This window comes from Ipomoea triloba, chromosome 4 (genome assembly GCF_003576645.1).
Source record: "Ipomoea triloba cultivar NCNSP0323 chromosome 4, ASM357664v1".
In the NCBI taxonomy this organism is placed as follows: Eukaryota; Viridiplantae; Streptophyta; class Magnoliopsida; order Solanales; family Convolvulaceae; genus Ipomoea; species Ipomoea triloba.
In genome coordinates this window covers 35,985,450-36,001,028 of record NC_044919.1, presented here as the reverse complement: position 1 = coordinate 36,001,028, position 15,579 = coordinate 35,985,450, and the positions used below count along the sequence as shown (strand labels likewise).

At 34.8% G+C, this 15,579-nt stretch overlaps 3 protein-coding genes across 3 annotated transcripts; all 3 read left to right on the top strand.

Moving 5' to 3' along the window:
• The first annotated feature begins 1,877 nt into the window (after positions 1-1,877).
• On the top strand, positions 1,878-4,213 carry LOC116016237 (receptor-like protein 47). Its single transcript, XM_031256395.1, has 2 exons — positions 1,878-2,157; positions 2,688-4,213. Exons 1-2 carry the CDS (start codon positions 1,878-1,880, stop codon positions 4,211-4,213), a joined length of 1,806 nt encoding a protein of 601 aa, XP_031112255.1.
• Positions 4,214-4,243: 30 nt separating this feature from the next.
• LOC116016236 (receptor-like protein EIX2) lies at positions 4,244-9,134 on the top strand. The gene is made up of 3 exons (XM_031256394.1): positions 4,244-4,717; positions 6,090-6,345; positions 6,499-9,134. The coding sequence occupies exons 1-3, from the start codon at positions 4,244-4,246 to the stop codon at positions 9,132-9,134; spliced, it is 3,366 nt and encodes a 1,121-aa protein (XP_031112254.1).
• Positions 9,135-12,455: 3,321 nt separating this feature from the next.
• LOC116016703 (receptor-like protein EIX2) lies at positions 12,456-15,578 on the top strand. Its single transcript, XM_031257076.1, has 2 exons — positions 12,456-12,771; positions 13,966-15,578. Exons 1-2 carry the CDS (start codon positions 12,489-12,491, stop codon positions 15,453-15,455), a joined length of 1,773 nt encoding a protein of 590 aa, XP_031112936.1. The 5' UTR covers positions 12,456-12,488; the 3' UTR covers positions 15,456-15,578.
• Position 15,579: the final 1 nt, after the last annotated feature.

Genomic DNA, 15,579 nt, shown 5'->3' with positions numbered 1-15,579 from the left:
ATATCAGATATTTTTATTGTGATTTCCATTATATATATTTATGGTAAGTTGTTGTAATTTGATTTGTTTGTTTTTTGGGAAACTGATAATAGGAATGGAATAGGAAGGAAGGTGGTTTTGTGGAGGAGTCAGCAAGAGAAGTGCCGACAGGACCCGACCCACTGCACCACAACAACAAACCAACCAGGCCATGATAATATATCATATGATATGATCACCTAGCTTAGCTTAGCTTAGCTAGTAGCTTCTGCTCACTCTCACACTCTGTCACTACTGTTAGTTACATTATTCCGATCCTCTCAATTTTTTCATATGTCTGCTAACTGCTTAGGTACGTTATTTAATACTGTTATCTGAATTTCTAGGGAGGACTACGTTACGTTACTCTTAGCTAGCCTACTGCTTTGTTATTTGGAAACTTTCATTTTGGGGTTTTAAACATTATTATATATATTGGAGAAGAAGTGATCGAATGGACTAAAATGTCTAAATCATATTATCTATATATATTCTCAATTCCTATTAGGAAAATATATGCTTAACATGTGAAATTTGTCTTGTCCCTCATATTACATGTATGTATGTATAATTACTTTTCTTATTATAGCTACCTAATTGTCATGGTATATATATAAAGTGATAGATGAACTAATCTGTTCACCTAAAAATAAAAAGAGGAAAGAAAATAGATTCTATATTCTTTTTGAGGGTGAGATTCTATATGTTTGATCTTTGGGTATATGTTATCTGTTTAAAAATCATTGACTTGTCATTATATTGTTAAATTGTAGAAAAATAGGTCAAATTACAAGTAATTTGAAAATTTAAGATTCTTATTATTTATGGGGAAATTAAATACCATTTGTTAACACATGAAATGAACATTATTACATTCGGATCAGCCGGTGTAGAAATTTTGTTTGATGGAGTCAAAATGTATAAAACAAACCACATAGTGTCGGTCAAATTCTCAATTACAGATTAGAATGACACTGATACTTTAACAAACCACCAGAAATCATTCTCAATTAAAAATTCTCAATTGACTTTCCACTATCACCTACAGCCGTTCACACTGCATGCTTCTACAACTTCCTCGTCTCATGGAAATTATAATATTCTGCTGTAAAAATAATATTATATATATGCGCATGCACTAAAACCAAATATAAGTAGTCAAACTCCAAGAGCCAAAACCAAACACAATTATATTCAAATTGAATTTGGAATATTATATATAATCATTATCAAATGAAAATCATTCTTCCCATGTGAATGTAAGAAATACTTTGTGCAACTTATAATTCCTGGTTGTGCACCTGAAAAGTTACTATTAAAACACAAAGTATTTTCCAGAATCATTTTGTGCAATTCGTACTGTCTGATTGTACGACTTTTTAATGACTAGTTGTACACTTGAAAAATTACTATATATCAAAATACACTTTTCCAAAAAGAAATGCTATTGACATTTTCGTATGAATTTACAGTTGTGTAACCTATAATGTTTGATTGTGCAACTGTCGAAACCTGGTTGTGCAATTTGCAAGTTCGCACGGAAAACTTATTCTCATTTGATTTTTATATATGAATTGTGTTAAAAAAAAAATTTAAAAGTCAACACGTTTTATAGACTTTGAACAAATGATTGCGGGAGCTTTTGCTGACATAAGGGCAGTTGAATACTTTGAAGCGATTGAGCTTCCGGGAAAATACTGCAATCGGACTGGCATTAATTAACTAAAGTCCTTTCATAAGAAGTATGCGTATATATAAACACACCATTATTATCCACCTAAACCAATTAAACATAAATAGAACATTGAGAGTGTCGCATCATTAGATTTCCCAATTTAAACTTGAAAAGTTTTTTCATAATGTCGACATCTCCACTTCGAATTGATCACTTCCTGATCATCTTCTTCACCTTTGTAGTTATGGAGTTGTGTATTTGTGGTGGAAGTGAGGTTTGCAGGAAGGAGGAGAAGCAAGCGTTGTTGTGCTTCAAGAATGAGTCAAAAGTTCCAACGAATTGGGTTGATACAACAGATTGCTGTAGTGAATGGGATGGTGTTGTGTGCGATAACGTAACTGGTCATGTGGTTGAACTCCGTCCAGTCGCAAATAATCTCGGGGCCATTGATGTTTCTGAAGGAGGTAAACTTAGTTCTTGTTTACTTGAATTGAAACAATTACGTCGCCTTGATCTGAGCAGTCTCTCTGATTATTTTAAATGGTCTCACATCCCTAGTTTCATAGGATCTTTTGCTAATTTCCAATATCTTGATCTATCCAACTCGGGATTTCAAGGAACAGTTCCTCACCAACTCGGAAACCTTTCAAGCTTGCACACTTTGCGTTTGAAATGCGCCACATATGGTGGTTTCATTAAAGTTGATACTCTTGACTGGTTACCGAGTCTTTCAAATCTTGAGTATTTGGATTTGAGCTATGTCAATCTAAGCCTTGCACATAATTGGCTACAGGTGGTTGACATGCTTCCTTCTTGCACAAGCTTTATTTGAGTGGGTGTGATCTTTCTAATTTATCTCATCCACTTCACCGTAACAGTTCTTCACTTCAAGTGCTTGATCTTTCTGGGAATAGATTCAACTCTGTCATTCCTAGATGGATGTTCAATCTCAATAACCTTGTTTCTCTTGATTTATCACAATGTGGTTTTCTAGGTTCGTTTCCTAATGGTCCTTGGAACTTGACATATCTTAGCAGTCTTGACCTCAGTTTAAATGAGATGAATGGTTCATTACCTAACCAATTGTTTGGTCTTAGTTACATGAAATCTTTGAAACTTTGTTGTAACCAATTTCATGGTCCTTTGCCCAATGATCGTTGGAACTTGACTTCTCTTGAAGTGTTGGATGTTTCTTCAAACTACTTGAATTCTCACATACCAGATTCGATTTATCATTGCCCCAACCTCAAGGTGCTTCGTTTGAGAGGAAACAATCTGCAGGGTATCATTTCAAAATCCATTTCCAACTTGACTTATTTGTCTACTCTTGTTCTCTCGAACAATATGCTTACTGGAGAGATACCAAAGGAAATTGGGAAACTCAAGAACTTAAATGTGTTTCTTTTTTCAAGTAACAAGTTCTATGGACCCCTTCCTGAGAGTATAGGATATTTGTCTTCATTGACAATTTTAAGTTTTTTAAACAACAAGTTGGAAGGCATAGTGACTGAAAATCACTTTGTTAATCTCACCATGTTAACTGAGATTTATGCATCTGGAAATAGATTAACCCTGAGAGTTAGGTCAAATTGGATGTCTCCATTCCAACTGTATGCACTTGCTTTAAGTGGTTGGAACTTGGGTCCCCAATTTCCAATTTGGCTACAATCTCAACATCAAATTGTTCAATTGGAGATATCTAATGCTGAAATAGAGGGTGAGATTCCAAAATGGTTTTGGAACTTTTCTTCAGTCCTCGAAGCCATTGATCTTTCATTTAATCAGTTGCGGGGTGAAATTCAAAACATCTCAATTCGTTTACCTGAAGGAAGTGTAGGTGTACTTCTGTACTTAGACTCTAACCAATTTAGTGGATCGTTACCTAGTATTCCTATCCACATAATTGAGTTAGACCTATCGAACAATTCCTTCTCAGGGAATATCTCTTCCTTTTTATGTGACGCACAAAACGTGCCATATAATCTTACAATACTTCATTTGGGAGAAAATGATTTATCTGGAGAAATTCCTGATTGTTGGATGCATTGGCCACACTTGGAAGTCATCAATGTAGGGGAAAACCAACTGATTGGAGGTATTCCAAGTTCCATTGGGCTTTTGAATAAGTTGGAATCTTTAGATGCACACAAGAACATGCTTTCTGGCCATTTACCACCATCATTGCAAAATTGTACCCATCTATTGAAAGTTGATTTGGGTGAAAATGGATTCACAGGGACGATCCCAAGATGGTTGGGGACTAGTTTTTCAAAGTTGAAGGTCTTACGACTTCGTTTAAATAAATTGTTTGGTGAATTGCCCCCAACATTTTGTCATCTTACATCTCTTCAGATTCTCGACCTTGCCAATAACTATTTTTCTGGTGTTATACCTAGGTGTCTTGATAATCTCACTGCAATGATCACTATTGATGAGAATAAGAATGAGATGCCTTCCTCTCGTTATGGGTATTTTGAAGAAAATGCTTTAGTAACAACAAAAGGACATGAGTACATTTAATGTATCAACCTCCTAAAGTTGCTTGCTAGCATGGATCTTTCGAGTAACAACTTTTCGGGTGAAATTTCAATTGAATTGACCAATCTTGTTGGATTGAGATCGTTGAATTTATCAAGAAACAACTTGACAGGAAAAATACCCAAGGAAATGGGAAACATGAAAGTACTGGAATCTCTTGATCTCTCTAAAAATAAGTTTTCAGGTCAAATTCCTTCGAGCTTTTCTAATTTGTTCACTCTGAGTGTTCTGAACTTGTCATATAACAACCTATCTGGAAAGATACCTTCAAGTACTCAGCTTCAAGGTTTTAATGCTTCGTGTTACATTGGGAACAACCTCTGTGGTCTTCCACTCTCGCAAGCTTGTAGAGTTATTGATGATGGTGAAATTCCAAAAAATGAAAATAATGAAGGAGATGATGATTCTGAAGTGGATTGGTTTTACGTAAGCATGGCAATAGGATTTGGGGTGGGCTTTTGGGTGACTTGTGGGTCTTTATTTCTTGTAAGATCTTGGAGAATTGCATATTTTCAATTTTTAGATAGTAAGTTTAACTCCTTTTATGTATGGGTACGTGTTTTTTGGGGTTAATATAATGCTTCTATTGTTGTTAATAAGTGAATGTACTGAGCTCACTTGTAACATAATGGATATTTATGCTATATATGATTATGGAGCGAGTTATTTTGAAAAATTTTGAGTTTCAAATAATATATAAATAAAAATCATATATTTTAAGGTATTGGTTTTAAAGATTGCGTTTATATTTTTGGTATGACCTCATTTATTTACCAAAACGGAATCACGAAAATTCAAAAATAGGCCTTCCAGGCAAGTGATGATTACTAAGAAGAGCAGTGAAATGGGAATAGGAATGCGCACTCTTGATCACCGCCGCTTGGCGTTTGATGCATGCATATGCTAAAGTCACAAATTCACTCTACAAATTAATTATGAGATAATTGGAAAATATTATTTTCCATTTTAATTGCCATCTTTTTCCACGCAAAACACGGAGTGTAGCATATATAGAATATAGTATTGTCATTTAAATTAAAGAATTTGAGCACTAACTTGAGGAGTCAAAAAAGGAGTGCACCCAATGCATTCCACCCAATGTTTCGTTACATAAAATATTAACACTGCAACTGTTGATACGTACCCATTTACCTTGTTTTTATCTCAGGATTATTGTCTTAGGAATGTAGTATTCCACTAGAATTTTTAAAATCTTAAAAATCTATTCATATTTTATTTACAAATTTAAAGAGTTTTAAGTAGGCATTTGGTTCAAGTTATCTAGAAATACTTAGAAAAATTAATGGAAAAATGATCAAATAGATCATTGAACTTTAGACAAATTAAAAGTGCAATTAGGCATTCAAACTTTAAAAAAAATATATACAGTTAAATATTCAAACTTATTGTTTTGGTCCGTCTTAACCCAATAACCAATTATTCACCTGGAATAACTGGTCATTAAGATTCCGGCGGCCATAAAAATTGAAAAAGAAAATCAGGTGGCTAACCGGAGAAAACAACCCGCCAGTGGTCCCGTGAAAATGGTGAGGTCGCCTTCTCCGACTGGGAGGTTTTGTTGGCTTTTAAAGACTTTGAACATTTCAACCAATGTTTTGTAGTTTTCAGTCTATATATTATTGCAACTGGACTTGACTGGCGTTAATTAAAGTCTTGACATATTATCATGTCAATATGCCTATATATATCTATACCATTATTGTTGAGGTACACCAATCAAACCTACTAGCAAAACATTAAGATTGTTAGTTGTATCTTTTCCATTTCAATTTTAAACAAGAAAAAAGTTTTTCTCATAATGGGGGCATCACCTCTACGTCGAATTGATCATTTGCAGATCATCATCTTCCTCACCTTTGTAGTTATGGAGCTGTGCATTTGTAGCGGAAGCAACAACACTGGGGCTTGCAGGGAAGCAGAGAAGAGGGCATTGTTGTGCTTCAAGGAGGAAGGAAAAGTTTCAACGGATTGGGTTTATGGAACTGATTGTTGTACTCAATGGGGAGGGGTCGTCTGCGACAATATAACTGGTCATGTCATTGAACTCCGTTTGTCAGATTATTATGTTGCCTTCGTTGATTATCCTTCAAAAGGTAAACTTAGTTCTTGTTTACTTGAATTGAAACATTTGCGTCACCTTGATCTTAGCAGTCTCTAGGAAGGTTTTACTGGATCTCACATCCCTAGTTTCATTGGATTGTTTGCGAATTTACAATATCTTGATCTATCCAATTTGGGATTTCAAGGGACCATTCCCCATCAACTTGGAAACCTTTCAAGTTTGCAAACATTAAGTTTGTCAAATGCCGATCTCAAAGTTGACAGTCTTGACTGGTTATCTAGTATTTCAAATTTACAGCTATTGGACTTGAGTTCTGTTAATCTCAGCATGGTTCATAATTGGCTAGAGGTGATAAACCTGTTTCCTTCCCTCCGTGAGCTTCATTTATCTGATTGTGGTCTTTCTAAATTATCTTATCATCCACTCGGCCATAACAGTTCTTCACTTGAAGTTCTTGATCTTTCCGGGAATGAATTCATCAATTCTATTATTCCTAGATGGATATTCAATCTCAATTCTCTTCATTCTCTTGATTTATCATCTGGTGGTTTTGTAAGTCCATTCCCTAATGACCCTTGGAACTTGACATCCTTGAGTATCCTTGACCTCTCCAATAATGAATTTAGTGGTTCATTACCCAGTCAGTTATTTGATCTTAAGTATTTGGTATCTCTAAACTTGGGTAATAATCGATTTCAAGGTCATTTGCCTATTAGTCCTTGGAACTTCACATCTCTTAGTTTCTTTGACATCTCCACAAATAACATTAGTGGTTCATTGCCTAGTCAACTCTTTAGCCTTAGTTACTTGACATCTCTGAATTTAAATAACAATAAATTTCAAGGTCAATTTCCTAGTAGTTCTTGGAACTTGACTTCCCTTAAAACCTTGGATGCTTCTTATAACTACTTGAGTTCCCACATTCCAAATTGGATTTATGATTGCACAAATCTAGAATCACTTTCTCTTGGATACAACCAATTGCAAGGCAACATTTCAAATTCCATTTCCAACTTGACTTCTTTGTCTTTCCTTGAACTCACTGGAAATAATCTTACTGGAAAGATACCAAATCAAATTGGGAAACTCAGCAAGCTACAAACGCTTGACCTTTCGGGAAACAAGTTCTATGGATCTCTTCCTGAGAGTTTAGGATATTTGGTTTCATTGACAACGTTGACTATTTCCAGTAACATGTTGGAAGGTATGGTGACAGAAAGCCATTTTGTTAATCTCACCGAATTAACATATTTAAGAGCATCTGGAAATAGATTAACCTTGAATGTTAGTCCAAACTGGATGCCTCCCTTCCAACTTGATTTGCTTCAACTAAGTGGTTGGAATTTGGGTTCTCAATTTCCTGCTTGGCTAAAATCTCAACATAGTATTGGGGAAGTGGACATATCTAATACTGGAATAAAGGGTGAGGTTCCAACTTGGCTCTGGAACTTATCTTCTAATATTCAGGTTATTGATCTTTCACACAACCAATTGCGAGGTAAAATTGAAGATATCTCAATTCAACAACTCAGTGGGAGTCGATGGTTACTAGTGTATTTGGACTCTAACCAATTTAATGGTTCTTTACCTCGTATTGCTATCAACATAACTGAGTTAGACTTGTCAAACAATTCATTCTCAGGAGATGTCTCACACTTTTTATGTCATGCCCAAAATCTGCCATACAAGCTTAGACTACTTCATTTTGGAGGAAATGATTTATCCGGGAAAATTCCTGATTGTTGGATGCATTGGCCACACTTAAATTTCATAAATATGAATGAAAACAAACTGATTGGAAGCATCCCAAATTCCATTGGGCTTTTGAGTAAGTTGAAATCCTTGGACTTGCATAAGAACATGCTTTCAGGCCATTTACCTACTTCACTACAAAACTGTACCCATCTATTGAAAGTAGATTTGGGTGAAAATGGATTCACAGGGAAGATCCCAAGATGGTTGGGTACAGGACTATCAAATTTGATAGTCCTAAGGCTTCGAGTGAATAAGTTTAATGGTGAATTGTTTCCAGAGTTTTGTCATCTCATATTTCTTCAAATTCTTGATTTGGCTAATAATAATTTTTCCGGTGTATTACCTGGGTGCCTTAAAAATATCACTGCAATGATCCATGAGACAAGAAAGATTGAAGATAATGACTATGAGTTGGAATATTCAGATTTAGGGGGGTTTCTAGAAGAAAGTGCTTTAGTGGTAACAAAAGAGAATGAGTACACCTATGATGCCACCATTTTACTCATGCTTGCGAGCATAGATCTCTCGTCTAACAACTTTTCAGGAAAAATTCCAATTGAATTGACGAATCTTGTGAGATTGAGATCTTTGAATCTATCAAGAAACAACTTAATCGGAAATATCCCTATAGAAATAGGAAACATGAAGCTCTTGGAATCCCTTGATCTTTCTAGAAATCAAATTTCTGGTGAAATTCCTTCGAGTTTATCAAGTATATCCACCCTTGGTGTTCTGGACTTGTCATATAACAACCTATCTGGGAGGATACCTTCAGGTACTCAACTTCAAGGTTTTAATGTTTCATGTTACATTGGCAACCATCTCTGCGGCCTTCCACTCTCACAAAACTGCAGTGGAATTCCAAAACATGAAAATAAAGGAGATGATGATGATGATTCTGAAGTGGATTGGTTTTACATCAGCATGGCTATAGGATTTGCAGTGGGTTTTTGGGTAACCTGTGGGTCTTTGTTTCTTGTGAGGTGTTGGAGGATTGCATATTTTCAATTTTTAGATAACAAGTTGAACTCCTTTTTTGCATGGGCACGTGCTTTGTGGGTTTAATGCTTCTAATGCTTTAAATTTTATTAGTATAAATAATAAGTGAATGTACTGAGATCACTTGAATGTAATGAATATTTATGCTATTAATATGGGCTTATTTTGTAAAATTTTCTGTTTCTAGCTAATGTATCTTTTAACTAAGAAGCTAATTAACCGCTTGATTATTCAATTATTTCTATATTAATACTAAGGAAAATATCTTGCCTTATATATCCTAGCAATCAAAGATTGGGGCTTAGTTAGAAAACGTCTCTAACATTGCCAAATTGAAAGCACAGAGATTTTTTAAACCCAAACCACCAAATTTTTTAGGCACACATAAACGATTCCAAGCCTTCCAATGGACCCCTCTCTCATTTCCCGAACCCCACGATTAATGGTTCTGTCTATTGACAAACAAACTTACTCAAACAACAAAAAGACACTCATTGACAAAGTGGACATTGCCTAGGCCACACTACATATATTGATAAAACATACTTTATTTATTAACATAATGAATTTTGATCAGTTTTACATATATTTAATATAATCTGTGAATAATTTAAATATTAAATTTAAATTATTGTTATTATTTTGACAATAATGATTTTGGAAGAAAAAATAAACTTTTTGCAGTTGCCTTGATTACTCTAGTTTTAAAAGACAAACGATGAGATGTTGGTGATGGATATGTAATAGAATTTTCATTAGTTATCAAAATACACAAATATACAATATAATTCTTGACTAAGCTACTCAAATTTATGAAAGAATTTCTACTTACGGACAAAATTTCATGTTACTCATTTGATAAATTTCTCATAAAAGTAACTTAAAACCTTTGACATCTTCGTGTATCTCACAAGTTCTGATTTGATCACCCTTGTTATGTTGTTTAGTTAGGAAAATTAGAAACCTTTTAGATAGTGTATTTCACACTCCTAGGAATATGATAATTGTTTCACTGTTTTATTAAGTCTTGGGTTCCTTATATGAGATCCAAATTCTTGTTTATTCATCAGTAAAGGTACAATTTTCTAGTAGTGATGGTTTAATTAAGCTAATATTGCACCCTAACTGGCGTTAACTAAGGTCTTGCACTCTGAATTGGCATACATGATAGACCCACACGTTACGCTTTATAGACTTTGAACAAATGATTTTGGAGCTTTTAATTTGTTGGCATATAAAGACAAAGCTAATTAATTCGACGAGTCAAACACGGTTGTACTGATTAATACAACTCGATCAAGATTTTCAACCAATGTTTTGTAGTTATCAATTGAGCTTAGGGGAAAATACTGCACACTGACTGCCGTGACTGGCGTTAACTAATAATGTGTGTGTAAATGTGTATATACCTACACACCAATATTATTATCCAGGTAAACCAATTAAACATAATTTGAAAGATTCATGTAAAAAAAAATTAATTATTGTAAAATCATTGTGATTATAAAGATTTAGGCGTAGTGATACTATTACAATTTAAAAGAGATTCATGTAATAAAAACAATATATTGCATAAATACCAATAATACAACTTGAAAATATTAGAAAGAAATAAAAAATACAAATGTAAAAAAGCTTCTTTGGTAAACAGTTTTAATCTAAAATTAGTGCATTTAACCATTTGAATATTCTACCAAGTTAAACTGTTAGGGTGTGTTTGGTAACATGGAAAATGATTTCCGGAAATCATTTTCCGAGCTTTTGATGTTTGGCAACGCCCAGAAAATGCAGTCAACGGAAAACATTTTCTGTTGACCATGGAAAATGATCATATTTTTCCGGAAAACAACTTCCGGACAAAAAGTCCGGAAGTCATTTTCCGGAAATTTTTTCCGCGCGATGGATGGCCTGCGAGGGACGGCGGGACTGCGGACTGGTTGCTTTGGTTAGTTTCAGCTGTTTGTTTGTTATTTTTTTGTCTTTCTTTTGTTTTTTAATAATAAAGTATTATTTTATATATTTTTATATTTTAAATAAAATAATAAAAATATATAATTATACAATTCTACTCATTTTCCACCCATTTTTAAGAAAATGAACCAAACACATAAAGACAGTTTTCCAGAATGCAACCAAACACAGAAAATGAAATTGTTTTCTGGAAAATGACTCATTTTCCATAAAACATTTTCCAGAAATCATTTTCCTACTTTCCAAACACACCCTTAATGTCTTTTTCCAAATACCAATTTTCTTTAGCGTTTGAAAATAGTTTTTTTCTTTTAATTTTTAAAATTAATAAGTAAAATAATTTTTATATATAATTTGACATTATGACCCATATTTAAAGGAAAAGTTGGAAATAACCTGTAAAAAAATGCTATTTTCACAAATTTTGAGATTTTAATAGTCCAATTGCACTTTTTTTATTCGACGGTTCATTTGCACAATGTGTAAAAGTTCAATAGTCTATTTAACAATTTTTCTTTTTTATTAGTTTGCTTAAAGCCTTTTATCGCCTTCCTCAGCTCATTAAAGAGTAATTTCGTAGTTTTATTTTCTTTTCTCACAAGCACGGTCCTAAAAATTGTTCTAGGTGCCCCTAGACCGTGGCGATTTCCCTCCTAGGCCCCGCCTAACCCCTAATTTGACCGACTCAATTGTCTAGCACCTAACTCGACTGAGTTAACTCGTCCATTTCGATCGAGTTAACCGAGTTAATCTGGTCGGCTCAGTCTTTCTAATTTTTTTCATATTACACACACACACACACATATAATGCCTAGGCCGTCTAGGCGCTAAGCCCTAACCTACCGCCTGATTAGCGCCTAACGCTTACTGCAACCATGCTCACAAGACATTCATGCATATTCTCATGAAATGAATTTGGATATGAGTTGCACTTGTATGATTTGGTTATTATTCAGGTGATTTTTACTCATCATCATATGAAAATGTGAACTTATGAGCTGATTGTTTTGTAGTTTTCAATTAGATTCCCGGGAAGATATTGCACCCTAACTGGGGCGTCAACTAAAGTCTTGCACTCTGAATTGCCATACATGATCGACCCACACGTTACGGTTTATAGACTTGGAACAAATGACTTTGGAGCTTTTGTGGGCAAATCAGCGTTTGAAGAATGCACTAATTCGGCGAGTCAAGCACGGAGTGTACTGATTAATACATTTCAACAAATGTTTGTAGTTTTAAATTAAGCTTCAATAATTCCGAGAAATTATTGCAATCTGACTGGTGTTAACTAAAGTCTTGGCATACTATAAGATGTGTGTATATATACCTACGCACCATTATTCTCGAGGTAAACCAATTAAACATAAAGTTGCTAGAACATTGAGAGTGCTGTATCTTTTCCCTTTTTTAAACTAGAAAAAGAAAAAGAGAAAAAGTTTTCTCATAATGGGGACATCTCCCCATCGAATTGATCACTTCCTGGTCATCTTCTTCACCTTTGTAGTTATGGAGTCGTGCATTTCTGGAGGAAGCTACAGCGTTGGGGTTTGCAAGGAGGAGGAGAAGCAAGCGTTGTTGTGCTTCAAGAATGAGTCAAAAATTCCAACGAATTGGGTTCATACTACAGATTGCTGTAGTGAATGGGATGGTGTTGTGTGCGATAATGTAACTGGTCATGTGATTGAACTCCGTCCAGCACCTAATCTCACAGTTAATTCTTCTCAAGAAGGTAAGGGTAGAATTAGTTCGTGTTTGCTTGAATTGAAACAACTACGTCACCTTGATCTTAGTGGCCTCTTTAATTATTTTAATTCCTCATACATCCCTAGTTTTATTGGATCTTTTGCAAACTTGCAATATCTTGATCTATCCTCCTCTGGTTTTCAAGGAATCATTCCTCATCAACTTGGAAACCTTTCAAGTTTGCACACTTTAGGTTTGAAAGGCTTTCAGTACACAAGATTCTCGGTTAATACTCTTTATTGGATATCAAATCTTTCAAATCTAGAGTATTTGGACTTGAGTTTTGTTAATCTCAGCATGTCACATAATTGGCAAGAGGTGATTGGTGCACTTCCTTCCCTACGTGAGCTTTATTTGTGTGGTTGTAATCCTTTAATTAGATTTCCTGATCATCCATTTCATCTTAACATCAGTTCTTCACTTCAAATACTTGATCTTTCCGGGAATTATATAGTCAACTCTGTTATTCCTAGATGGATATTCAATCTAAATAACCTTGTTTCTCTTGATTTATCAAACAGTGGTTTTCTAGGTTCATTTCCTAATGATCATTGGAACTTGACATCTCTTAGCAGTCTTGACATCAGTTTTAGTGAAATGAATGGCTCAATACCAAGTCAATTGTTTGGTCTTAGTAACTTGAAATCTTTGGACCTATGTAATAATCAATTTGAAGGTCCTCTACCTAATGGTCGTTGGAACATGACTTCTCTTGAACTCTTAGATGTTTCTCAAAACTCGTTAAATTCCCACATACCAGATTCAGTTTACCATTGCACCAATCTAAAATTTCTTAGTATGGATTATAACAAATTACAAGGAATCATTTCAAAATCCATTTCCAACTTGACTTCTCTGTCTATGCTTTATATGTCTTACAATATGCTTACGGGAGAGATACCAAAGGAAATTGGGAAACTCAACAAGTTAGCCCATATTCTTTTTTCACATAACATGTTCTATGGCCATCTTCCTGAGAGTATAGGGCATTTGTCTTCATTGACAGAATTGGATTTTTTTAATAACATGTTGGAAGGAATAGTGACGGAAAGTCACTTTGTCAATCTCACGAATTTAAGTATTTTAGATGCATATGGAAATAGATTAACTTTGAATGTCAGTCCAAATTGGATACCTCCCTTCCAACTTGATGAGCTTGAATTAACTGGTTGGAATTTAGGTCCTCAATTTCCTGCTTGGCTACAATCTCAAAGTCACATTGGTCTTCTGGCAATATCTAATGCTGAAATACAGGATGAGATTCCAACTTGGTTTTGGAATTTTTCTTCCAGTTTGGGAATAATTGATGTTTCACACAACCAATTGCGAGGTGAAATTCGAAATGCCTTATTTTGGTTACCTAAAGATAGTATGCGATTGGCTGTGTACTTGGGCTCTAACCAATTTAGTGGACCCTTACCCCGTATCCCAGTCCACATGTCTGAGTTAGACTTATCAAACAATTTCTTCTCTGGAGATGTCTCTTCCTTTTTATGCCATGTACAAAATGCATCATATGAACTTTCAATACTTCTTTTGGGAGGAAATGGTTTATCTGGATATATTCCTGATTGTTGGATGCACTGGCCAAACTTAGTAGTCATAAATGTGAACGAAAACCAACTGATTGGAAGCATGCCAAATTCCACTGGGCTTTTGAATATTTTGGAATCTCTGGACGCACATATGAACATGCTTTCTGGCTATTTTCCTCCATCATTGCAAAAGTGTACCCATTTGTTGAAACTTGATTTGGGTGAAAATGGATTCACAGGGAAGATCCCAACATGGGTAGGGACTAGTTTATCAAATTTGACAATCCTCAGGCTCCGATCAAACCATTTTTTTGGTGAATTACCCCCAAGTATTTGCCATCTCTCATTTCTTCACTTGCTTGACCTTGCTGATAATAACTTCTTTGGTGGTATACCTTTGTGCTTTCGTAATCTCAGTGGAATGATCAACATTGACACTAACAAGAATGAGATGCCTCAATCAATGATTTTTGAGATTTTTCATGAAAGTGCTTTAGCTACAACCAAAGGGAAGGAGTATAGCTTGGATATCACCATTCTAAAGTTGTTTGCTAGCTTGGATCTTTCGAGTAACAAATTTTCAGGGAAAATTTCAATCGAATTGACCAATCTTGTGGGGTTGAGATCATTGAATTTGTCAGGAAACAACCTGACTGGAAACATCCCTAAGGAAATGGGAAACATGAAGTTGTTGGAATCGCTTGATCTTTCCAAAAATAAGTTTTCAGGTGAAATTCCCTTGAGTTTCTCAAGTTTGTCAGCTTTAGGTGTTTTGGACTTGTCTTATAACAACCTATCAGGAAAGATACCTTCAGGGACTCAACTTCAAGGCTTTAATGCTTCGTGTTACATTGGCAACAACCTTTGCGGACTTCCTCTCCCAAAGAATTGTAGTGTTGATGATGGTCAAATTTCCAAGTATGAAAATGAAGGAGATGATGATTCTGATGAAGTGGACTGGTTTTATGTTAGCATGGCCATAGGATTTGCAGTGGGCTTTTGGGTAACTTGTGGATCTTTGTTTCTTGTGAGGTCTTGGAGGATTGCATATTTTCAGTTTTTAGATAATAAGTTCAACTCCATTTTGGTGTGGGCACGTGTTTCATATAATCATATGTTTAATGTTAGTTTCTAGATAGTATTGTCTCATGTTTAATATTTTGATTTTAAAAAAAATGTTTCTAGTGATGTAGATTGTATTAGGCCCTGTTTGTTAAATAATCAGCCTATCAATCAATTTTGGCTTATTTGACCACTAT

Bases quoted from the DNA above. Each gene is read 5' to 3' on its own strand.
- LOC116016237 (XM_031256395.1), top strand. From the start codon at position 1,878: ATGTCGACATCTCCACTTCGAATTGATCACTTCCTGATCATCTTCTTC. The intron at 2,158-2,687 runs GTAAACTTAGTT...GTGGTTTTCTAG, and splicing joins CATTGATGTTTCTGAAGGAG to GTTCGTTTCCTAATGGTCCT.
- LOC116016236 (XM_031256394.1), top strand. From the start codon at position 4,244: ATGGATCTTTCGAGTAACAACTTTTCGGGTGAAATTTCAATTGAATTG. The intron at 4,718-6,089 runs GTAAGATCTTGG...GATCATTTGCAG, and splicing joins CTTGTGGGTCTTTATTTCTT to ATCATCATCTTCCTCACCTT. The intron at 6,346-6,498 runs GTAAACTTAGTT...TGGGATTTCAAG, and splicing joins CGTTGATTATCCTTCAAAAG to GGACCATTCCCCATCAACTT.
- LOC116016703 (XM_031257076.1), top strand. From the start codon at position 12,489: ATGGGGACATCTCCCCATCGAATTGATCACTTCCTGGTCATCTTCTTC. The intron at 12,772-13,965 runs GTAAGGGTAGAA...GTTGGAATTTAG, and splicing joins AGTTAATTCTTCTCAAGAAG to GTCCTCAATTTCCTGCTTGG.